At 41.0% G+C, this 26,457-nt stretch overlaps 1 protein-coding gene across 1 annotated transcript in view; it reads right to left on the bottom strand.

Moving 5' to 3' along the window:
* LOC136877304 (esterase FE4) overlaps positions 1-26,457 on the bottom strand; it is a 60,071-nt gene that overhangs the window by 18,732 nt on the left and 14,882 nt on the right. The window contains exons 3-8 of the mRNA XM_067151236.2: positions 24,772-24,934; positions 21,021-21,206; positions 19,025-19,227; positions 11,212-11,383; positions 7,208-7,389; positions 350-497 (exon numbers count right to left, since the gene is read on the bottom strand). Of these exons, the coding sequence (XP_067007337.2) occupies positions 350-497; positions 7,208-7,389; positions 11,212-11,383; positions 19,025-19,227; positions 21,021-21,206; positions 24,772-24,934 (1,054 nt within the window). The remainder of the gene's footprint in view (positions 1-349; positions 498-7,207; positions 7,390-11,211; positions 11,384-19,024; positions 19,228-21,020; positions 21,207-24,771; positions 24,935-26,457) is intronic.

Genomic DNA, 26,457 nt, shown 5'->3' with positions numbered 1-26,457 from the left:
AAAGGACTAGGAGTGGGAAGGAATCGGCAGTGGCCTTAATAAGGTACAGTCCCATCGGTTGCCTGGTATTAAAATGAGAAACCATGGAAAACCATCTTTAGGGTTGTTGACCGTGGGGTTCGAACCCACTATATTCCGAATACTGGATACCGGACGCACTTAAGCGACTGCAGCTATCGAGCTCGGTAGGACGTTCTTCAATATGTGGTTTGTGGGCACCTCTTCGAAACAAAGACTGGGTTCATCAGTCACGCCCGAGCACATCAAATGAACAGGAACGGTAATACAGAGCAGTAGTCGCTGTGACTGGATACGGTCAAGAATTTTCATATGTATAAAATCCTCCTACCTGAAGATTTTATTTTCGTCAGAATCTTGAAGCCATTGAAACTGCCATCGAATGAGAACTGATAGTAGTACAAAGGAGCTTTTGCTAGCTGTGCCATCTTCTTCACAGTGATGTGGACCTGCTCAGCAAACCACAGATCAGAACACATCTGAAACATCATAAGGTGAGTACATACATAATTTGTATTCTCTCAATGCAAGGTGAAATTCGTTAACTCTAGAATACAACTTAGTGCTTTATTCCCCGACTTTACATGCCGATTTTCATAAAATTATGTACATCCATTTTCTCGTGGCTCGACTTTGATAATAGACTTAGCAATAATAATCGAAATTCATAAATATCTCTGTTATCATAGCCGGTACAGTAAAAATGTACAAGATATAAAATATCGGAAATTTAATTCTAAATAACTTTAGTTATGTAGTATTCATAGATAAGACCACCAATAACATAGATATTTGAGAATTACATTATAGGCCTTCCCCTAAACCACCATTTCACTCAGCGCAAATACAATTATTTATAGCCTAGATTGTAGTGCATCATTTCCCTATTTTACATAGGGATTTTCATTCAATTCTCTTAAGCCATTTTCTTGTCATGCGCGTACATACATGCATACAGGTAGACAGACAGGCAGAAATGGCGGAAAATTTGAAAAAGTATTTTTCCTTGTTACGGTGGACATGACCGATTTATAAATATCATTCTTTTAAATTCTGAGCAATGCATAGACAAGATATAGATTATGTACGGTACTACACCATCCGCAAAGAAAAACCTTCTCTGTGATCCCAGTACTCTAATTATATCGTCAATACAGGCTCAAACATCACTGATCTGCATTTAAGACTGGCTCCCAGGTGGCAGTTTCACTGTTAGTTGTACTAGTCTTTTCTTAAATTCTTTATATTCAAATTCAAATCATGCAATTCAATTATTCAATTTAATTTCAAATTATTTCACTAATCATATTCTCTGAGACCTATTTTCTAGCAATTTAGCCACCCATTCAATCAATCCTTTGTCTAGTCTTCTTCTTCTTCTTCTTCTTTATCTGTTTACCCTCCAGGGTCGGTTTTTCCCTAGGACGGAGCGAGGGATCCCACCTCTACCGCCTCAAGGGCAGTGTCCTGGAGCTACACACACTGGGTCGGGGGATACAACTGGGGAGGATGACCAGTACCTCGCCCAGGCTTCCCCACCTGCTATGCTGAACAGGGGCCTTGCTGGGAGATGGAAAGATTGGAAGGGATAGACAAGGAAGAGGGAAGGAAACGGCCGTGGCCTTCAGTTAAGTACCATCCCGGCATTGCCCGGAGGAGAAGTGGGAAACCACGAAAAACCACTTCGAGGATAGCTGAGGTGAGAATCGAACCCACCTCTATTCAGTTGACCTCCCGAGGCTGAGTGGATCCCGGTGCAGCCCTCGTACCACTTTCCAAATTTCGTGGCAGTGCCGGGAGTCGAACCCGGGCCTACGGGAGTGGCAGCTAATCACACTAACCACTACCCACAGAGGCGAACTCTTTGTCTAGTCAATTACGAGCTCTTATTTTCTTAAGAAGTCTCCCATGATCTACCCTGTCAAAGCTTTGGATATGTCAATAGCAATGCAGTCCATTTGACCCCCTGAATCTGAAGTATTGCTACATCTTGCTCGAATACTACAAGTTATGCCTCACTGGAATAACCTTTCCTAACCCCCCAATTATCAAGAAGTCAGTCAGTCAATCAGTCAGTCAGTCAGTCAGTTAGTCAATCTCAGTCATTTCGCAAACGTGTTTCCCAAAGCTTACATGCAACGCATGTCGGTCTTACTGGCGTGTATTTATTATCTTTCCCTAAATGAGAAGTAAACGACTATTTACGTTTTTATTATTATTATTATTATTATTATTATTATTATGGTCTAGGAAGCCAAGAATAACGGCCGAGAGGACTCGTCGTGCTGACCACACGACCGTCATCTGCAGGCCTTCGGGCTGAGCAGCGGTCGCTTGGTAAGCCAAGGCCCTTCAAGGGCTTTAGTGCCATGGGGTTTGGTTTATTTTAATTGTTATTATTAAACGAAGAGTGCATATCATCAAGACCCACTCCAATACTCAGACCGTAATCTATATAATATATAAAATATCAAATAAACATGGCGGGCGAAGTAGCCTAACACGCAGGGGTGAAGCGTCTGGGGAGACAGAGTAGACAGCGTGTACCCTTAATATTTTGTGAACGAAATGTTGTCTAGTTAATTCAATTATTTTTAGGACATTAATTAGTTCCGCATACATGACATTAGTGTATTCCCCGCTTTACTTATTTTCGTCTCACTTCGACAATGCTCGCGCTCACGTCGGTTTCACGAAGCACGTAAGCGAAAGTAGACGCTGTCCATTCTGTGTATGTTCCATTCAACTTTCAAGGCTTTCAGATAGAGCAACACTAACGCTATCTGTAGGCGCTGATTGTGGAACTATGACTTTCCTATAGCGAGATATCTCCGCCCAGTAGACAGACGAGCGTCTCTTCTTGCTCTCATTGGCCACTATTTGAATCTCAGTTATAAAGGTGCTGTTATTGGCTACCATCTGGGTACACTTTAAATGTAATTAATTTGAATCCACTTTATTATAAGACATGACTAAAAATAAAAGAATAATATTCAAATACGAAATATAGCAAACTTACATCTAATAAGTGAGGAAAGCAAAGGGAAACTACCTCACTCCTCATTTCCCTAGTACGCCTCTTCAGTGATGCTTAGGCCATCTATGACAGCTGATGGCAGAGCTCTTCAGGATCCCACCAGCGGCATCGCTGACGGACTGAACATACATATACATACATCTAATAAATGATAGCATCAAACCCTTCAGGTACATGCATTTTCTTGCCGGCCAATATTAGTTACGCTATTATAACCTCAACAACTATTGGCTTACATTCTTAATAATGAACTCCAGAGTGTGTATACGGAAACAACAAAATTGCTTAACTTGATGCTGTCTATTCCGTTAATGTCACTTTCTAGTGTACGCGCTATGAGTGCCTTTAAACGAATTCAAACCTATTTAAGGAATTCGATGACCGTCCAGAGACTGTCTAACTCTAGCTATAGAGAAGGAACTAGTGTGGCATCTTAGCAAGATGTCTGACTTCAAGATGAGAGTATTAGATATATTTACTGAAAATGAAGGAAAGGCGGATTGAACTCATTGTTTTTTAGGTGACTTGTACGAAAATCTATTTATTTCTTATTTCTCGTATTAAATCTATAAAAGAAAATTATATTGCTATTTTTTAATTCAAAAATGTATGTTGTTATTTGACAACTCCCCGCTGCATATTTAGTCTACCTAGGTATATTTAATAAATAGAGTGCACGTAGGAGTTATAGGTTGTTATAGGGTTTGTCTTAGTTTCGAAGTCATTAATGTAATATTGGACACAGATCTGTATGCGTCGAAAACAAAATTCCATATATAACTTAATATGATTAAAATAGTTTTAAGTTTAAAAATTTTCTCTGTCTACACCATTACTTAGTTCACGCTTCGCCACTGCTAACATGGAAATACCACATAGCCTACATATTATACCAACGGCGGTGATTTAACATGATAAATGTAACGTCATAAGGAAAATCGGTTTCACCTATGAAAACGATTTTCGAACACCCATCACATATAATCAACTAGAATCACATATATATTAGTCGAATATCTGGACAATCCCACGGCAAAAGAGAAGGTGCTGATTATTTAGAAATTTCACTTAGTCAAATAACGTTTTCTCTTAGATTTCACTTTACTGGATAGATGGAAATATATGCTAAAACTGTTAAAATTATAACATCATTTTGAATGTTTAAAAATAAATTGTGTGAAAATCGTCAATTTATTCACTTTCATGAGAACTGTGAAACATAACTTATGTATGTTGCCTTTGTTTCGTGCGGTGGAAATTTTCAAAGACTGTGTGTTGATTATTGTAAAAAAAGTTGGCCATTTTATAGTTAAAATATCAGCAGATATTGCCGTTTTATGTGTAAAACAGCGAAAAATATAACCAAACTTGAGTGGCAATAGAACTCTATTGAAGGTATATGTCAGCGTTGCTTATCATCATAAGCCTACAGTCTGAAGTGCCGTAGCGGCAGACAGTGGAACTAGGTGGCATTAAAGAGACATGTTCCGAGCGATCACTTTATTACCTACCCTTCGAACACCGTGGTACAATGAGATTAAAACGTTAAAACTATTAAAATATTACATTTTATAAAAAATTATAATAAAAAAGATGGACGTAGCAACCAAATCTCCAAAGAATTATTAAGATGAAAGTCGCCACAGTTCTCTTACCTCTGTTTCTATGAATTGGCTGGGTTTTGAGTTAGAATGCAAACATACTTATACGAGTAGCAAGTACAGTATTTCCTACGGTTCTGCAGTGATATTTGCATAAATATTAGAGTTATGACCTATTATTAGCCCAAATATTTATGCAAATCACATGTATAACTGTCCGCCTCCGTATTGTGACGGTTAGCACTATTAGCTTTTGTCCTTCGGGCCCGAGTTCGATTCCCGGTACTGCCAGAAATTTAAGAAAGGCAGGAGGGCTGGTATGTGGTTAAAATAGTACAATGCAGCTCACCTCCAATGGGGGTGTTCCTTAAAAGAGCTGCACCACCTCGGGATAAGGACACGAGTTTACTTATTCTTACCTCCGTAACTTTTCAAAGTGTGCATTCTAATCTATTAACACTTGAAAACCCGGGCTCTGAGATTTCTACCGGTGAAAAGAGGCAGATGTCCTATTGGCGTAGTTAAGGTTATTAGGCCTTCTCTTACCCTAAACCATTTATTGTACATTTAATACGTTTGAAAATTTCTTACAATCATAATTAATACTATTGTAATTAATACTAAATAAAGCACAGTTACTCTAACACAATCAAAATATTGAAATAGAATTCCACCCAGTGAGATATGCATAGTTTCTTGATTGTACAGTTAATAATAACAATGATGATGAGGATGATGATGATGATGATGATGATGATGACGATGTTGCAGCATGATCAATGAAAGACCAGAAATGCACAATTAGCTCGTATCCTACTGTACCTTATAACTCTTTTAAATTACTCTAGTTAGTAAATCTCAGATGTCGCCCGGAAAACGGTTGCATTCTCGTGCGGCAGACACAGAAATTGAGTTGTTATATGTGGCAGTTCGATAACGAGGAATGACGAGCAGGTTTAATGTTTGAGTCGTTGTATCTCTGTGAGGAACCTTCGAGAAATAAGGAAACGTGAAGAAAGGTGAGATGGGGGAGATGTAGGAAGAATTTGGTGGAGAAGAAACAACGTATGGTGGTTAAGACGAACATGAAGTCGTGAACACTCTAGTTCTAGGAAAGATGATTACACATGGTTATTCATTTTTAAATTACATATATATCCCACACATGAATTTTGAGCGCGCTGCAGCCTTAGGAACAAATCTAGCCTTACGTCATTGAAAACAACATCATAATAGCCAAAGTGTGGAATTACAAAAGCTTCAGTTAATTTCTTTTTAAGTTATATTGAACAGATTTGTGTTTATATAAAGAATGTTCAGCTTAGAAAACATCGTGGCAGATATGTATGAATGTGCATACCAAGTCATGCGCTCGCCAGTGATCAAGCTGATGTTCTTCACTTGTGATACAAAAAGAATTTGAACCATGTTTTTAGGATTACACAGGGCAGCGGTGTTCATTTATAGTTTTAATTTGATTCTGATGGCCAAGGAGGATTACTTGTGACTTTGTAGGTTCAATTTCAGGCCGTGCGCAGCAGACCAGTCACTAACAGCCTATAAGTCAATGTTTAGTAAGTCGATATTCTCGTGAAGGTCCCGTGCTGTGGATTCTGTGTAGAGTTGAAGGTCGACGGCGTACATATGGTATTTGCAAATGTCTTAGATTCGATTATATGTCATTCACAAAGAGTGATAAAATAAGAGGTTTGAGCGCAGAACCTTGTGGAACTCCTCTGTTCATGTGGTGCCACGAGGAAGCAAGTTCATTGTTATGTACATTTCATACAACTTGGACGCCCGTGAAGATAGGAATACATCCAAGCAATCGTACTCTGAGAAAAATGTAGAACCATAATTTTCAAGTAGTAGCCTATGCCAATGTTTACGCTGTTAAAAGCTTTGCTGTAATCTAGTAGTACCAGAACTGTGAATTGTTGTCTGTCTACTGTTTGTCGAACATCGTCAGTCACTTTAAGTCAACGAGAGATCACGTTCTTCCTATTTTCTTCCTTATAAACAGGGGATTACGACCATGCGGTTTTGTAGCTTATTATAATAATCACCACCATCGCCAGTAAGTTCTTTACCATGACGACTGAACCATATTTCTATGTCAATGGTACTCGCCCTAGATGAACCTAGAAACAAATATCTAAATTCGTGAATATCTCCATTATCATATCTGGACGGCGAAACTAGCCCATATCTGATACAGAAGATTTGAAATTGGACTTCCTATCATTTATGTTACGCATTATGTGCATTCTTTAAATAGAAAATACTTCCTATTATTCATACGTTTTTATTCTTTCTTTACCTCTTTCTTTTGTTTATTTGTGCTAGTGGTTTAACGTCTCACTAATACATGGAAGGATTTCGGCGACGCGACGATGGGATGGGCTAAAATTGGAAAGGTAGTGACTGTGTCAACTCCAGCAATTTTCCGGATTCTACATTTAACATATTGAAAATACTGTTACACGAAACAGACGTAATAATTTAAATATCTTGGGTTTGTGATATCTTTACTAAGACATCTGATACTCACATCAATAAATCCAGGTAGAGTTTCTTCGCTGAAAGGTTTGTCTTTCAAAAAGTAATGTCTCAATTTGGAGACTGCCTGATCCTTCTTGCTATAATTCACAGGTAGACGTACGTCTGGTAGGATGATTTTTGCAAAATCATTTTCAATTCTTGTCATTGTTTCGGGTTTGTTGAAGTCAGCAACTGAAACAAAATTGCACTGTTACTTGGACACAGAAACAAGTAAAGGCTTAATTCTATTATCAATCTCTGCATTTGCCCATTGAAGAGAACATTATTTTTACAACAAAATTTAATTTTAAGAGAAAACACATCACTGGGCAAATACGAAATTATAAAATAAAGGAAAGTAGGCCTACTTGGTTTGGTCTGCGGAAGCCGGCCTGGAATAGGATGATAGACTTTAGGGGTAGCAGTATATTGTTTACTTAATATATGAGGGTAAGTCAAAATGTTTTAGGTCAGATACACAGGAATGGAACTCGGAGCAACTTTTAAAATCGCTAAATAGCTGTGCTATGGTTAGAAGGCACACAGCTGCAGAGTCAGTGAAACAGAACCTTGGCTCCGCGACGGTTTCAAAATGGCAAAGTTTATGCATGAAGGTGCGTACATTGGTCCAATGTCTGTGGGCATCCATTGACAGGAGGATGAGTGTTTTTGACTTAATAGTGGACTGCTGAGTGGTACAAAACCATGAAAGTTCACAATCTAAATAATTTCTAGACAACACGTGTGACAACAAGGTCCATAACTCACTGTATAAGAGGAAGAACCACTCTACCAACCATGACGTCATTGACTGTGCACTCGTGCCGCCATCTTAAGGTACTACAATGGCCGTGCCATGTGGCTAAAAATTAGTTCAACTCTGCGGTTAAGATGTCGTTTGATTCGTCTTAGCGAGTTCTACAAGTAGGCCTATACTGCAAAAACAAAACAAATAATGAATAACGCTTTTTAGAAAAATATTCCGATTAATGATTATCATCCATGAGAGAAATAACCGACACATAAAATCTACACTTCAGATTCCCATACATCGTACTGTGAAATACAATGGCGTGTGGCCTCCAGAGAGGCCTGGTACAGGTCAATCGAATTGAAGCCTGATAGGTGACGATTAAGAGTAATCGAATTACTTATAACGATTATTTTCTTGTAATCATTACATTTTACAAAAAGGAATTTTTCCTTGCAATTTACTTCTTCAAATAAAATTGCAGTCGTTACATTCTAGTAAATGATATACGTCCCATGGGAGCAGAAATGTGTAAATATAATTATGAAGATGACTTTTTCAGTTCTTCTACAGCAGAACCAGTAGCTTCACCAGTTCTGGATGAAGTACTCTCTTACCTCCCCGGTACTTTCAAAGACATTCCAACGATGTTCTTAAAAATGAATACAGGTATTTCTTCAAGTGCCCCGGAACGGCGTATTTTCAGTAAATACAAAGATAGATTATACTTTGCCCCTCAAGACGTCCAGAATTAGCAATGAGAATCTTAAGAACCAATTAATTTATTTGCAAAGTAAATAGAAAATTCTTTCAAACGCTAAAAGTCTTCTTCTCTCTTAATCTGTTTACCCTCCAGGTTTGGTTTTTCCCTCGGACTCATTGAGGGATCCCACCTCTACTGCCTCAAGGACAGTGTCCTGGAGTGCGAGACTTTGGGTCGGGGATACAAATGGGAGGAGGACCAGTACCTCGCCCAGGCGGCCTCACCTGCTATGCTGAACGAGGGATTTGCGGGGAGTTGGGAAGATTGGAAGGGGTAGACAAGGAAGAGGAAAAGAAGCGGCCGTGGCCTTAAGTTAGATACCATCCCGCCATTTGCCTGGAGGAGAAGTGGGAAACCACGGAAAACTACTTCGAGGATGGCTGAGGTGAGAATCGAACCCCCACCCCCTCTAATCAGTTGGCCTCCCGAGGCTGAGTGGACCCCGTTCCAGCCCCAGTACCACTTTAAAATTTCATGCCAGAGCCGGGAGTCGAACCCGGGCCTCCGGGGGGTGACAGTTAATCACACTAACTACTACACCGCAGAGGCGTAAAAGTCATTAACTAAAATAAAAATTTTGGGAAAAATATAATTTCGAAAATTCTAAGTTATCTATTTAGTCTCACCTTGGGATCATAGACACTTAATGCCTCTATGCTCAAAACACGCACAATGAAGTAATATATCCCTTTTCCTTGCAAAATTTTGTATTATTCCAGGCCTAATTGGAACAAGTCTGTAAATGAGTTGTAACTGTAATGTTACTGACTACGTTTTGAAAAGTAATTTGTAATCGTAATTGAGTAAAATATTTCTCAAGTAACTGTAATGAAGCCCAATTACTATTTTCTTGCACTCTTCCCATCACTGAAGATGCCACACCCACCCATCCCCCCGAACTATCGGATTCTAGAAAATTGGTCTCACAGAATTAAAGTAGGCGAAGCTTTATCTCACCCTGTAATAATTAAGAGGGGAATTCCTCAAGGCAGTATTATTGGACCTTTTTCTTATATATATAAATGATATGAGTAAAGAAGTGGAATCAGAGGTAAGGCTTTTTGCGGATGATGTTATTCTGTATAGAGTAATAAATAAGTTACAATATTGTGAGCAGCTGCAACATGGCCTCGATAATGCTGTGAGATGGACAGCAGGCAATGGTATGTTGATAAACGGGTTAAACGTCAGGTTGTGAGTTTCACAAATGGGAAAAGTCCTTTCAGTTTTAATTACTGCGTTGATGGGGTGAAAGTTCCTTTTGGGGATCATTGTAAGTGTCTAGGTGTTAATATAGGGAAAGATTTTCATTAGGGTAATCACATAAAGGTTTAAATAAAGGTCACAGATCTCTGCACATGGTTCTGAGGGTGTTTAGGGGTTGTAGTAAGGATGTAAAGGAGAGGGCATATAAGTCTCTGGTTAGACCCCAACTAGAGTATGGTTCCAGTGTATGGTACCCTCTCCAGGATTACTTGATTCAAGAACTGGAAAAAATCGAAAGAAAAGCAGCTCGATTTGTTCTGGGTGATTTCCGACAAAAGAGTAGCGTTATAATAATGTTGCAAAGTTTGGGCTACGAAGACTTGGGAGAAAGGAGATGAGCTATTCGACTAAGTGTTATGTTCCGAGCTGTCAGCGGAGAGATGGCATGGAATGACATTAGTAGACGAATAAGTTTGAGCGGCGTCTTTAAAAGTAGGAAAGATCACAATATGAAGATATGGTTGGAATTCAAGAGGAAAAATTGGGGCAAATATTTATTTATAGGAAGGGGAGTTACTGACTGGAATAACTTACCAAGGGAGATGTTCAATAAATTTCCAGTTTATTTCCAGTCATATAAGAAAAGGCTAAGAAAACAACAGATAAGGAATCTACCTCCTGGACCACTGCCCTAATGCAGTTCAGTATTGATTGATTGATTAACCAATGAAGGTTAAAATCCCCAGCCCGGCCGGGGTTTGAACTCAGGTCCCCTTGGACCAAAGGCCAGTACGCTAAGCATTTAGCCATGGAGCCGGACAGACAAGGAGTGTGTCATAAAATGGCCAAAATAAGGAAGGAAGTCACAGCAATGAGGCTATGTGTACGCGCGCAGTACTTAGCCCACAGCGTACAATGGCAATGGCAATGGAGAAATTCTTGTGGTTGACTATATGCACAGCCAGAGATATTACTGGACTTCTCTATAGGTTAACCACCGGCACCACAAAGATCTGCCTAAAAGCGAGTGGGATGGGAAAGGTGGAAGCAGAGTTATCAGTTTTCTTTCTGCAATGTGGTGTTTATTTGTTTCAAGTTTGCTGCTCAAGCGAAGTAGGACAGTACGAAACACGACAAAATATCGCAACACCGCACGTTACTCCATGCGGACTTGACAAGCAACTGTCTGGTGCGGCTTGAGTCAAAGAATACAAGGCAAGGCACATCAACATTAACGTTTAGAGAAGTCCAGTAATACATATTTACCTCTCTGTTTCACAGTTAGTACACTCACATTGCCATGCGACGAGGCCTTCCACGTTAGTAACGCCCGTCATGTAGGGTACATCTTGGTAGATTCCACTTTCCAAAAGCTCTAGAGGACTTCCGGGAAGAAACCTTTCCACTCCTTCCGCTTCCATCTCTAGGGTTGGGACGAAGGCAAATACCAGAATACGTTCTTTGTTCTGAAAACAAAATACAAAATCCATTGTGAATAACTTCATTGTTAGTCATTTGTATTAGATCAACGTTTCTCAACCTGTGCCCCGCGAAGGTGAGGCAAAAATGCACAGGCAGATTTGAAAATTTATTCCTAATTAACAAAAGAAGCATGTACGTTTCTGGTTCGATGCAGTGTATGTAGGCAATTAGGCAGAACAAATGGAGAAAGAAGAGAGAAAATTCCTTGGGAAGATACTGGGACCAAAAAGAGGAGTTGAAAGGTGAGAACGAAGACCACGGGACGAACTGTACCGAAATATGAGGACGGTCTCAGAAGAAATAAGATTCAAAAGAGCAGTATTTTTGGACATGTGATCAGGATGGACGAGGAGAGAATGAGCAGAAGAGTATGAGAGACAACAGGTAGGACGAGAGGAAAGACGGGATCCAAGTGGGTTGTCGAAAGTACTGGACTGAGATGGCGATCAGAGTGGAAGGGACGGAGAAATGAACAAATAATTGGAACCAATATGCCGGAGCTCAATGACAGAGAAAGGTACAGCAACAGGGTAGAGAAACACCAATGGGGGAGACAAGACAAGAGGATACTGAAAATCTCAGCTGAAGAACGGATGAGAAGGAAAGACGGGATGAAGACATTCTGGGAGGTTAATAAGAAAACCCAAACCATGACAAGGCTATCCGTGGTCCTAAAGAGGTCATAAAGAAAGAAAAACAATGAATTGCACAATGTCGTGTTGTAATAGGCTAGAACAAGTTTGTTACTTTCATTGACCTGTGCCTGTCTCATGAAATTGACTTGAGTTATGAGCATTCCCAGTTATGTCATTCCTTACGCAACCAGTATCTGTGATAGGAAGTATGAAAATATCATTCATAGGATAGGCTGGTGTGTGTTTTTCGGTGGACTTCGTACATCTCTTTAGTGACTCTTATGCCATCTATGAATATTGATAATGAAGCTGTTGAAGACCCAATCATCCTTCGGGATGAAGACCAAACCAAACCAAACCAAACCAAACCAAACCAAACCAAACCAAACCAAACCAAACCAAACCAAACCAAACCAAACCAAACCAAACCAAACCAAACCAAACCAAACCAAACCAAACCAAACCAAACCAAACCAAACCAAACCAAACCAAACCAAACCAAACCAAACCAAACCAAACCAAACCAAACCAAACCAAACCAAACCAAACCAAACCAAACCAAACCAAACCAAACCAAACCAAACCAAACCAAACCAAACCAAACCAAACCAAACCAAACCAAACCAAACCAAACCAAACCAAACCAAACCAAACCAAACCAAACCAAACCAAACCAAACCAAACCAAACCAAACCAAACCAAACCAAACCAAACCAAACCAAACCAAACCAAACCAAACCAAACCAAACCAAACCAAACCAAACCAAACCAAACCAAACCAAACCAAACCAAACCAAACCAAACCAAACCAAACCAAACCAAACCAAACCAAACCAAACCAAACCAAACCAAACCAAACCAAACCAAACCAAACCAAACCAAACCAAACCAAACCAAACCAAACCAAACCAAACCAAACCAAACCAAACCAAACCAAACCAAACCAAACCAAACCAAACCAAACCAAACCAAACCAAACCAAACCAAACCAAACCAAACCAAACCAAACCAAACCAAACCAAACCAAACCAAACCAAACCAAACCAAACCAAACCAAACCAAACCAAACCAAACCAAACCAAACCAAACCAAACCAAACCAAACCAAACCAAACCAAACAGGCAAATTAAAATTAAGTAAGTGAGAAAATGTTCAAATTAATGGATATTCTAAAAAGGGTAATGTTGTGTGTGTGTTTCGGCAATATTAGGCACAGCAGAAACACTTAGTCCCAGAGTTAAGGGTTTTAATATTTTAAAGGCGTATGGCCTCCGGAGAGATCTGGTGCAGGTCTTTTGATTTGACTCCCGTAGGCGACCTGAGCGTCGTGATGAGGATGAATGATGATGCAGACGGCACATACACCCAGTCCCCGTGCCAGGGGAATTAATCAATTGTGGTTACTAATCCAGACCCTGCCGTAAATCGAACCCGGGCACCTGTGACGAAAGGCCAACACGCTAACCATTTATCCATCGAGCTGAACAGAGTTAAAGGTATAAACTGTCCATTATTAAAATACCGAAACGCTGTTGGGAATCGAAACGGAAACTGAGAGGCACGAAGGTCAAGATGGACGTGGAGAGAATGAGTTTGTATTCACATACGCCAAACCGTTCGAGGAGATTACCCCTTCACACGTGTCTGTCTAGGTATGAACCCAGTTAGGTATTTAGACGAGTCCCAGAAGCCTGGGGATTGCCAAACAGTCACTGTATGTAAGTCCAGTGGTAATAATAATTTCGTGTGGCTATTTCTAGCCGAGTGCAGCCCTTGTAAGGCAGACCCTCCGATGAGGGTGGGCGGCATCTGCCATGTGTAGGTAACTGCGTGTTATTGTGATGGAGGATAGTGTTATTTGCGGTGTGTGAGTTGCAGAGATGTTGGAGACGGCACAAATATCCAGCCCCCGGGCCATTGGAATTTAAAATTTAAAATCCCCGACCCGGCCGGGAATCGAACCCGGGGCCCTCTAAACCGAAGGCCAGTACGCTGACCATTCAGCCAACGAGTCGGACAGACCAGGGGTGAAACCCCACGAGTTATCGCCTAGTCCACCTGTCCGTACACTTTTTCAAGCACTCTAGGATGCCGTATGATTGCGGTGCTGGGATGCTCGTCAGACGTCGATCGGTAGTCCACTATATCACTTAAAAAAAAAAAAAAAAGAGAGAGAGAGAGTAATGTGCTGTAGGCGCTGGAATCAGAGTGGCCGATTCATGAAGTACTTCCCTTGTTCCAAAATTGGAACCAGGATTTGTGTTTGGACTTCGCAGAGGCGACTATTAAAGCTGTGTAAGCCCCTCAGCCAAAAAAAAAAAAAAAAAAAAAAAAAAAAAGCGTATCGTTTGTAGTACTTCAAAATCAACTGCAGAACTTATAAAGAGCACATCTTGATTTTGGTATAGGTACCGAGAAGCGATGTGTGTTTATAATATACAATGGATGGTAAAGTACAGCATTTTCTACAAGAAAATAATGAAACAATTGTCTTTAGTGTTGCAAAAATAATTACAAAAAATGTTTCGGACAATCTAGATTTCGTATAAATGTAAAGATAATAATATATGAAATATCTATGTTAAGTCTTCAGCCTGTAGGCTGGTTGATCCTCAAATAGCACCATCATAGTTTATGTGGTTATGGGGAAACTGCAAAAACCGATAGCGGTGATATAATGAGGTTTACAAGGTATGGTGAGGAGTGAGATAGTTTCTAGTTGCTTTCCTCACTGGGCCATAAATTGCTGTTGTAGTACGACCGTCCCTTTGAGGAACATCCAAACACACTAGTCGTGATCCGAATGCAATTACTCAGCACCACCCATACATTAGCAAATTCACCCCATGTTTATGGGGATCCACGGTATCCTCTACCTGAAGTAAAAGACGATTTAATGGGGCCCCAAGGGCTCCTAACTTTGGAGCGTGGGTTTGCAACCACGGACCCCTTAGCTGAGTCGCGGCATTGCTTCCAATTACTTGTGCCAGGCTCCTCAATTCCATCTATCCTATGCAACCTCCCTTGATCAACTCTTGTTCTTTTCCGACCCCGACGGTATTATAGCACTCGAGGCGTAGGTTGTCTTTCATTCCAGGCCCTTCGTTGCCCTTACCTTTCTTTGAGGGACACCTTCATTTTTCGAAGTGTCGGACCTCTTCCACATTTTCCCTCTGATTAGTGTTTACAGAGAATGGTTGCCCAGTTGTACTGCCTCTTAAACCAATCTTCACCACCACCACCACTAATACCCTGCATTGTCGCATTTCGCTCGAGCGTGAGCGAGAGATCAATTTGTTGGCTAGTACACCGCTAGATGAACTGCGAGGCTTTTTCGCCCGTCAGCGAGCTAGGAGCGAGTGATGCTCGTGACGAGCAAGCAGCAGTCGTGGTAATACAACCTGTGACAATAGAGTTTGGTGAATGAAGTCAGAACGGTCGATCCGGCAACACTGGCGCCACACAACGCTGCACCTGCGTAGCAGCAGGTTTTGACCACCTGCTCCCGACGTTGTTCAATTGAGCATCGTGTGTGTGCCGTGTAAGACCTGTTTGACACAGTGCGTGTATAGTGCGTTGGTTCTGAACTGCGAACGGGAACATGAACGACCAAAATATCAATGTACAGTTTTGTTTTAAACTTAGCAAGACACCGAAAGAAATGCATGCAATGCTGGCTCGTGTTTATGAAAATCAAGCACTGTCCTTGAAGTGTGTGAACGAGTGGTTCACCCGTTTTCGAGGAGGCCGGGAAAGTGTTTCTGACAATCCCCGTAGCGGAAGACCGGCGACCGCCCTCAGTGACGAAAACATTGAGAAGGTGAGGACATTAATCACGAACGGTCGGCGATTAACTGTACGCATGATAGCGGATGAACTGCAGATTAACCGTGAATCCGTGCGACAAATCGTTACCCAGAAGTTAGGGAAGAGGAAAACGTGTTCTCGTCTTGTGCCACATCACTTGACTGACGATCAGAAGCAGGCACGTTTAGAGGCTTCACAGGATTTTGTCGAAACGGCGGATGCGACACCAAATTTCTTGAACTGTATCGTCACTGAGGATATCGTCAAACAGTTCATGGCAAAAAAGGGGGTGGTGCAACTTGAACATCCCCCATAATCGCCAGATCCCAATCCTCCAGACTTCTTCCTATTACCACGATTCAAACTCGCTTTGAAAGGAAAGAGATTTGACGATATTCCTGACATCCAACGAAACGTGACGAGGCTTTTGAACACCATCCCAAAGGAAACCTTCTTGTAAAGTTTCCAGGACATGTATCGCCGATCTCAGTAGTGCATAGTTATGGGAGGGGACTATTTCGGAGGAGAGTAAGGTCAATGTCGTGCATTGTTCATCTATGTTGATAGTACAGGACTATTCACCGAACTTTATTGACACAGGTTGTAGTTGCTTAGTCAAAATAGAACGGGAAACTAAAGAGGTGGTGAAGAATAAACTTGTAAGTCACGATTACAGTTTAAGGAAGCCAGTAGGCTTCAAAAGTGATGCGTGGGAAAAGTTCTCTATTGCAATTAATCATGATGGTAAGCAGGTAGGCTATATATCCTGTAAACAGTGTTCTTCGTTTTGAACATATAAGGCTACAACACTGCATCTGAGGTCACACGTTAGAGGGACGTAAATTTAATAACATGACCATTAAGGAACGTATGTAAAGTACGTTTCGAAAGAACACAGAGTATTGTGTCACAAGCTGTTAAAACTTTCTTACACCGAGCTCCATAGCTGCATTCGCTTAAGTGCGGCCAGTATCCAGTAATCGGGAGATACTGGGTTCGAATCCCACTGTCGGCAGCCCTGAAGATGGTTTTCCGTGGTTTCCCATTTTCACACCAGGCAAATGCTGGGGCTGTACCTTAATTAATGCCACGGCCGCTTCCTTCCCACTCCTAGCCCTTTCCTGTCCCATCGTCGCCATAAGACCTATCTGTGCCGGTGCGCCGTGAAGCAAAAGGCCAAAAAAAAAAAATGCTTACGCGGAAATGTGTAAAGATGTACACTTCTGATTTACGTCATTTTAGTGTCGTATCGGGTGATGGCTTTCGTGAGATGTCCCAAGAACTAATAAATACTGGTGCGGATGATAGGCTATTCTACGCCTTCTAAAACTATCTCACATAACACAAACAAAGACCGCTGAAATAAGTGCGAAGATGCTTAATAGGTCGGATTCTAAATAGACAATGAAACGCCTTGTCTTAACAACATACGTTTTCCCAGAAAAGAGAAGAAACAGGAGAAAATATCAGAGAGGAAATCAAGGACAAGCTTATCGAACTGGGAATAGAACCTGAACTTACGCGACATCTGTTTCACGTGCGATCGAGGATCAGATATCTTGAAGGCCCTTGAACCTTACCTAGTGTAAGCAAATTATATATTTTATTTTTTTGCAATTTGTTTTACGTCGCACCGACACAGAACGGTCTTGGGGCAACGGTGGGAGACAAAAGGGCTAAGAGTGGGAAGGAAATGGCCGTGGCCTTAATTAAGGTACAGCCCCAGCATATGCCTGGTGTCATGGAAACCATGGAAAGTCATCTTCAGGACTGCCAACAGTGGAGTTCGAACCCACTATCTCTCGAATACAAGCTCACAGCTGCGAGACCCTAACCGCGCGGCCATCTTGTTCGGTCAAATTATTTTTTAAAGTGGATTAATCTACATCATTGTTACTTTTTACCCCAAGACATAATTTAATTTACGTTCGGTCTAGTATAGGCGTACAATAATAAAAACATAGTATATGCATTTAAACAATTGAAACGGCAAGCAAAAGATAAGAAAAGGATCAAATACACAGAAGGAACACAATTCACTATTTTATTTCGTTGTTCAAGTTTCTAATTCATATACATTTTATTTTATCCGAATGTATTGTTTAAAATGATGATCATATTTAATGTTATAATCACAGCAATAGAACCAGCTTTTGGGTGGTTAGGCCGTGTGCATTATGCAGAGTTTCGTCCAGACGTGCCATTTGGACTCATCAGCTGGAATGGCACGCCCCTCCAGGACTCTGCTTAGCAGTGACAGACCAAACTGTGTGGCCCCGCCGTGTTAGCAAATCAAGTTTGCTAACCTGCTAAAGGAGAAATGATTTCTCCGTTTAAAAAATGCTCCCCCATTGGAGATACAATATTTAATGTTGTTTACAAGATAAAAATTACCTATTTAATTTTCATTGATTCTGTGTCTATAATACGAAGATGGCACCGAGTATAAATTATAAATAATAAAAAGATAAATCAGGACAAACGTAAATATTATGGCAATATTTTGTCGCTTTCTAATAAAAATTCAACTGACTGCCTGTTGTTTCCTGCGATCGCCCTTCTCACGAACATAGTTCGCTCATCAACTTGGTTTCAAGCGCTCTCCGCTCGGGGGAAACCGCTCGAGTCCGGGACTTTCGAACGAATACGAGCAAGTGAAAAACGTTCATTGCAGGGCACTAACCATCACCACCACTACCACTATCACCACCACCACCACCACCACCACCACCACCTAAGCAACTTCTATACAGGCGCAGCCATAAATTAGATAGAGACTTCGGTGGAAGCTACGTTTATCTCTAGCCTAAGCCAAGAGAAAGATGCAAAGATATTGGATCCATTAAGGAATATTAACTAATATTCACGCTGGTTGATCACGTTAGTTTATCGATTTCTCGCAGCGCAGCGTTGCCGGTACTGATTAGATTATCTGCTACTGCTTTCTTAACTGCTAGTCTGCTAACTGCTACTAGCTGCTACTATTGGCCTTGCTGTGCGTTTCACGCTGGTTGATATTAATATTAATATTAAGGAATATTAATAAGCCTGCATGTACAATAGGAGCTAGCAAACACAGAGTGTCACTTACGTATTCAAACAGTGTCTGCATTTATAAAGAATGCTTCCTCAAATGTATTGCACTATTTTCCTAAGTAAGTTGTCTATTAGTAGAATTCTTACCTCTTGAGATAAGCCATGGTTCAAGGCAGCTTGTACAAGTGTCATATGATCTACACCTCGCAGGAATTCGACCAACTCCTCCGGCTGGTCGCCACTGAACCCCAGAGCTGCTCCGACTCGGAACGCTGCTTCTCTTGGATGTCGCTCAAATCCCCAAGGATTGAACGCTGCTCCACTCTGAGCTATCGCCCGACAAAATAGGCCTAGAATAAAATAACAAATATGAAGATAAGATGCAATATCAATACTGAAGTCTATAATTCAGTTCAAAAGCAACTGATCCAATTTGAACCAAGAGCTTGATCTCTATGGGCATAAAAACTCATCGCATCCCACTGCAGGCTATCATGTCCGGCTCCATGGCTAAATGGTTAGCGTGCTGGCCTTTGGTCGCAGGGGTCCCGGGTTCGATTCCCGGCGGGGTCAATTTCGCTAGTCCAGGCGATGTATGTGTCGTCTTCATCATAATTCCATCCTCATCACGACGCGCAGGTCGCCTACGTGCGTTAAATGAAAAACCTGCATCTGGTGAGCCGAACTTGTCCTCGGACATTCCCAACACTAAAAGCCATACAGGCTATTACTTCCGTTGTGGTGGTGGAAAACATTTAACAGGCTCCAGCTTAACAATTTTTTCATGCTTCTAGATCAGGGCCTCTCAAACGCCTAAAATCTCACGCGTGAAAAACGAGGCGCAGAGGTTCTGTGCACCGTGCATCGGTTCAACTCGGCTCTGTTCGGACGAGCGAGTTCACACCCTTCCACGGACGAAAGTTTTATTCTTCGATTGGTGCTGTCAAGCCGACGCGACAAGGGTCGCATGTTACTGTGGTGGAGAATAGTACTGCGTGCGGTGTATGAGTTGCAGAGACGTTGCGGAAGCACAAACACACAGTCTTCGAGCGAGGGAATTAACTATTTAATATTAGCATTCACGACGCGGCTAGGAAACGAATGCAGGGCCCTTTGAATGGAAGGCCATTATGCTGACCATTCAACCTAGGAGCCGGACTATTTATTTATTTATTTATTTATTTATTTTATTTATTTATTTATTTATTTATTTATTTATTTATTTATTTATTTATTTATTTATTTATTTATTTATTTATTTATTTAGCGTGAGGCTTTTTGTCCGGTTTGTCCGAGGGCAAGTTCGGCTCGCCCTGTGCAGGTTTTTCTACTTACTGGGTGGATGATGATGATGATGATGATGATGATGGTGATGTAGAGGGATGCCGGGCTGAATGGCTCAGATGGTTGAGGCACTGGCCTTCTGACCCCAACTTGGCAGATTCGATCCTGGCTCAGTCCGGTGGTATTTGAAAGTGCTCAATTACATCAGCCTCGTGTCGGTAGATTTACTGGCACGAAAAAGTAGTTAGCGGGACGAAAAGCCAATAGCATTATTATTATTGTTGATGTAGAGAGAGGATTAAACCCGGTGTTGGCACATAGCCTACTCCTGTCGAATAACACAAAAGGGTCTGTTCAAGGCTTAACGTCTCCATACAACGGACGCATCACCATTAACAGTGTCACATACCCTCACTCAATACGAACACAGCGGAGAGGTTTGGAATTGAATCCAGGCTTTTGGCACGCAGTCTATTGATACATACGACCACCTGTCCTACACTGCCGGCCGACATTCTTATGGTGAACATTTTTCCCCGCACCGGGAAACGAACCGGCTAACTACGGTGTCAGAGCTATAGTCTTGACGCCTTAACGGTCATGACCACCAGATCGGCACAATGATGATGATATGATAATGATGATGATGGTGGTGATGATGATGTTTTAAGATGAAGTACAATTGTCATACAACATCTGAGATCCCCTCCCCCCACCTTTTTAACCTCATATTAGCAAGATTTAACTGTACACAATCACACATCTGCTTACGACTTCTATATCTCTCTCTCTCCCTATTTTCACCTCTGCTTCTCATCAGGCTAAGAAACAGGGCATGAAATCAGACATCAGTACTTACCCTTAGACATAGGAGAAAGCATATGCATGTGAACTGAAGCTCCTCCAGCACTCTCACCGAAGATGGTAACATTGTTTGGATCTCCACCGAACTTGGCGATGTTCTTCTGCACCCAACGTAGTGCTGCCACTTGATCCTTGAGACCGGCATTACCAGGAGCAACAGGATCGTTTAGGCATAGAAACCCTAAAAGAAAAGTAAATCATTTCTTTAACCACATTCACTTCTTATTGCAATCTCCCTGAATCTCTCAATTGTTCATAACATAAATCAAATGATTGCATCATATGAATACATGATTTTAAGGAGGAGATTCAACCCTTACTCTCTACCCTCTGCCTCGAACTATCGCCCTTCCCTCTCTGTAATAAACGAGCCATCCCAATCATGGGTAATCACCCCCCCCCACACACACACACACTGGTAATCTGTAAATTACATCATTATTTCACCTTACTTTTACATCCACAAGTATAGCTACGCTAGGCCTATATCCAGTGGCAGCTGGTGCAGAAAATCAGTTGTGTGCGTATCCGAGTAAACATATTCCTCAAGAGTTTATATTTTCACACACTGCTTTTGAATATGTTTCATATGGGTTAGTCGCCCAGTCTTGGCATGAAACATACGTCCACATAGATCACATGGAATGGCCAGGGGAGAACGCAGCTTCCGTGCTTGTTGTTTATCCTCTTCATGTCGTCGTTCCTCTCCAAACATCGTAACTGATGTGGAAACAATGTAGCGCCAAAGTGAATGATTCTCAGCAAGCGTATGCCAGGATTGAGTGTTAATTCTAGCTCTTTTTGTATTATGCTTTAGCTGATCCTTGAAACGCCTCAAAGGGGCTCCTTGAAATGTTGTGTCAGCGCAGAGTTCACCATACAGGAGTTGACGGGGAAGGCTGGTTTCACTCATGCGACGGACGTGCCCTGTCCATCTGAGACGGTGGCCTCAATGCTTATAGCATGTGCTTTCTCAAAAACTGCAAGGTTGGTGATACGGTCCTCCCATTTGATGTTTAAAATGGATCTAACTATATCTAACTGTATATAGTTATATACATAATACTAGCTGATGTACATGTGTTTCGCTACGGGATTCTCAGAAAGACTGACTTTGTGGTTCTCCTAACTGAAGTCAGCATAGATCATTACAAAAACATCAGTAGGAATGTAGCGATTAAAAGCAATGTTATCATATAACATACTCGATCAAATGAAAAACCTCACATTTTCTCACTTTTAACGAACAGAACTACGGTGCCGATCTAACAGTCCAGCGTTTCAGAGCTGGAATGACCAGGATGAACCAGTAGATGTAACGTACCAGTAGTATCAGAAAATGTATGAATCAGAGAAATGGCACACTAAAGAAGAAAATGTTCTAACTCCTCAGCTACTTCCCGCCAATATTCAGGCAGGCTGTTACACTCGGTACGCCCGGGCGAGTTGGCCGTGTGGTTAGGGGCGCGCAGCTGTGAGCTTGCATCCGGAAGATAGTGGATTCGAACTACACTATCGGCAGCCCTGAAAATGGTATTCCGTGGTTTCCCATTTTCACACCAGGCAAATGCTGTTATGTACCTTAATTAAGGCCAAGGCCGCATCCTTCACACTCCTAGCCCATCGTCGCCAGAAGACTTATCTGTGTCGGTGCAACGTAAAGCAAATTTTTAAAAATACTCGGTATACAGCAGTAATCCTATCTATCATAGATGAGTGGCAACAGAAGACACAAAGCACATCACAACAAAAAATGGTCAATGTAATGTTATTGTTGATCAATTTTATGAGCTTTCTATATTGTAGGCCTTAACATTTAGTTTTCTTCCGACTCTGCAATATTAGGGAGTCTTATAAAATTATTTATAGCGTAGACTGAAGTTCTTTATTCTTCGACTTTACATACCGGTACCGATTTTCATTTAATTCTGTTTACCCATTTTCTCGTGACTCGGCGGTGATACGGACTTAGTAACAAAAATCCAAATTCGTGAATATATCTGTGATCTTAGCCGGTACGGTAACAATGTATAAGACATAAACGATCGGAAATTTAAATTGCTATATAACTTTAGTTATGTAGTATTTATCGATACGACCACTGATAAATATTTGAGAATTAAATTTTTGGCCCTCCCCTAAACTACCATTTCACTTAGCGTGAATAAAATCATTTATGGCCTAGATTATAGCGACTTATTCCATGACTTTCCATACCGATTTTCATTAAGATAGGACCACTAAAAACATAAATATTTGAGAATAAAGTTTTAGGCCTTCCCCTGAACTACCATTTGTCTCAGCGTGTATACAATTATTTATAGTCTAGATTGTAGCGACTTATTTCCCGACTTTGCCTACCGATTTTCATTAAGATACGACCAGTAATAAGATAAATATTTGAGAGTTAAATTTTAGGTATTCCCATAAACTACCATTTCACTCATCGTGAATACAATTATTTATGGCCCAGATTATATCGACTTATTATCCCGACTTTTCATACCAATTTTCATTAAGATACGACCAATAATAACGTAAATATTTGAAAATTAAATTTTAGGCCTTCCCCTAAACTAGCATTTCACTCAGCGTTAATACAATTATTTATAGCCTAGATTGTGGAGACTTATTCTCCGACTTTGCATACCAATTTTCATTAAATTCTCTTCAGCCGTTTTCTCGTGATGCGTGTACATACAGACAGACAGACAGACAGACAGACAGACAGACAGACAGACAGACAGACAGACAGACAGACAGACAGACAGACAGACAGACAGACAGACAGACAGACAGACAGACAGACAGACAGACAGACAGAAATTACGGAAAATTAAAAAGTACATTTCCTTGTTACTGTGGACGCGACTGATACAGAAATACCATCCTTTTTAAATTCTGAGCAATGTACAGACAAAACTCTTATTTTATATATATAGATATCCATGTACTGTAAGTAGGTAAGTAAGTAAGTAAGTCTTCATTCCGGAGGCTGGTTGGATCTTCAAAAAGCACCACCGAAAGTTATGTAGTTATAGGGAAGCCGCAAGGACCGATGACGGCGCCAAAATAAGGAGCAGAAGCAGAGGCGTCGACTTGTAAAATTGATTGGTGGTGGTCTCTTTTTAAAAATACGCAAGAAGCAAGTTAAACGTTATGACGTTTATGTTGAACAACAGTTATTCTATTAAGTTTTTCGCTACTATAGAAAGGCCCTTTCTTGTGCCAATCTTAGTCGAGGAGGTAAGGAATGGTGGTGAATAAAGGAATGATATTAGGTAAGGAGATGGAAAGAAATGGCTGTATCCTCTGAAATAGGAACTAGGAACTGTCCCGGCATTTTCCTGGAAGTGAAATGGAGAACCACAGAAAATCATTCTCAGGAGAGCCGACGGTAGGATTAGAACCCACTCGTCTCCTGAATGCAGAGCTTGACTTCATAGCCGTGGCGTGTTAACACGCACAGCCACTCAACTCGGTAATTTAATCATTTACTAACTTTCTAAATATCTCCGAGATCCGGTTAAAATACCGGTCTATAGGACGCCGGCAGGTCCACACTGTAGTAAGCTATGCAGTAACTCGGCTTGCTATACCTCAACAGGCCTGGCGAGTCGGGAATTTTACCCAAAACAGAGATCATGGTGTGAAATAAAGGATATCATTACAGAATCGTCCGTAACTTCACGACATTCGAATCAGAGGCTGGATGAGAAATAATAGTAAATTAAGCAGATACCTACCAAATATTCCTAGACGGTAGTTAATAGTGACGACCAGAACTCCTTGGTCCACCAGGTAGTCGGCTCCATAGTATATGGCATCCCCTGAACCACACACGTACCCTCCACCATGGATCCACACCATGACAGGCAGTCGGAGATCGTCTGATCCGCTCTTCGGCAGCTGAACAAGGAGAAACATAACAATTATTCCAGGATAAAACTGGGCTATTTTACAACTGGGAAAGAGATTCATAGAGTACCCTGCACTGCTTTGTCGATACCTTAACGTTGAAGCAATATTTTCTAAAACTTACATCCTACCATTATGGCAACTAAATAAACTAATTGAAACCCTTAGCGAATGTGCTGGAAAGGTTGGCCTACAAATTTCCTTTGAAAAGACCAAGTTCTTCTTCTCAAAACTTGACATCCAAAATTTGAACACGACATATGGGCAAATCAACCGAATACCATACTTTAAGTACTTGGGAGAAATACTTGAACCAACGGGAGGGGAGAAGGCTGCCCAGAACATTCGCCTACAAAAATTTCGGAAAGCCTAAGGCAGGGTTCACAACATATACAATAAAAAGTGCTTGTCCCGTCATGCAATTATCAGACACTATAATACAATAATCAAGCCCGAAGTCTTATATGCCAGCGAGACCCTTACACTAAACGGAAAAGGTGACCTAGAAAACATTTTAAAAGAAGAAAAAGGAATCATGAGGAAAAATCTCGGCCCCCTGAAAACAGAATATGTTTATAGACTGAGGTCATGCAAAGTGACAGAAGAGCTTTCCAACATTGCATCAGACATCCACAAAAGACGTCTAAAATTCTATGGGCACGTCCGCAGACTGCCGGCAAGTAGAGTGACACACACGATTCTCACCTACATAGAACATCTAAAAAATATTCCATGGGTACTTGAGGTGAAGAAGGATCTGAAAAAAGCCCAGATGAACTCAATTTACACCGCGGACAGAAACCTCTATAGGAAAAAAAATGAATGGATGGAAACTGCAACCAGAAAACGAAGTGAAAAAGAAGACTGGAGCAAAGTGGACAGAAGGACGAAAAAGGATCCACGGAGAAAGGATGTGAGCTGTTTGGCAACTCAGAAAACAGAATCGTTAGAGGTTTGCGTGATCCATGGGGTCCATACGCACCTAATAATAATAATAATAATAATAATAATAATAATAATAATAATAATAATAATAATAATAATAATCCAGAAGAGAGAAAGAAAATGGCTAAGAAAAATTCTGGGCACAAATGTACTAATGGGGAGAGGAAACTCATATATAACAAAGAATTGTATCAATGAACAGAAGGAGTGGTTGAACTGATGAGAAAGAGAAGGTTAGAGTTCTATGCACACTTGTTGAGGATGGACAATAATAGACTCAAGAAGAGAATCTTTGAATTCTTCAGGAAGAGGAAAACAGAGCTGAAATGATTTCGAGAAGTGAGGATGGACTTGATTGAAGATGGGGGTTCCGGAAGATTATATCATGGACAGAAATCAATTCAGACAACTCGTCAAAAAGTTCCGCGGTTTCCAAGAGACTGAGGAAACGCTAGTGAGAGAAGGGACGTCCTACACGGATGAACAGAAGAAGGAAGTAGGATAAAGGATGAAGAGATACAGGTAGAGAGTGAAGGCAAAAAAGGCTAAAAAAAAAGTACTGCAAAGGT

The sequence above is a fragment of the Anabrus simplex genome, chromosome 7 (genome assembly GCF_040414725.1).
Source record: "Anabrus simplex isolate iqAnaSimp1 chromosome 7, ASM4041472v1, whole genome shotgun sequence".
Lineage (NCBI taxonomy): Eukaryota > Metazoa > Arthropoda > Insecta > Orthoptera > Tettigoniidae > Anabrus > Anabrus simplex.
This window is presented reverse-complemented; position numbering and strand designations above follow the sequence as displayed.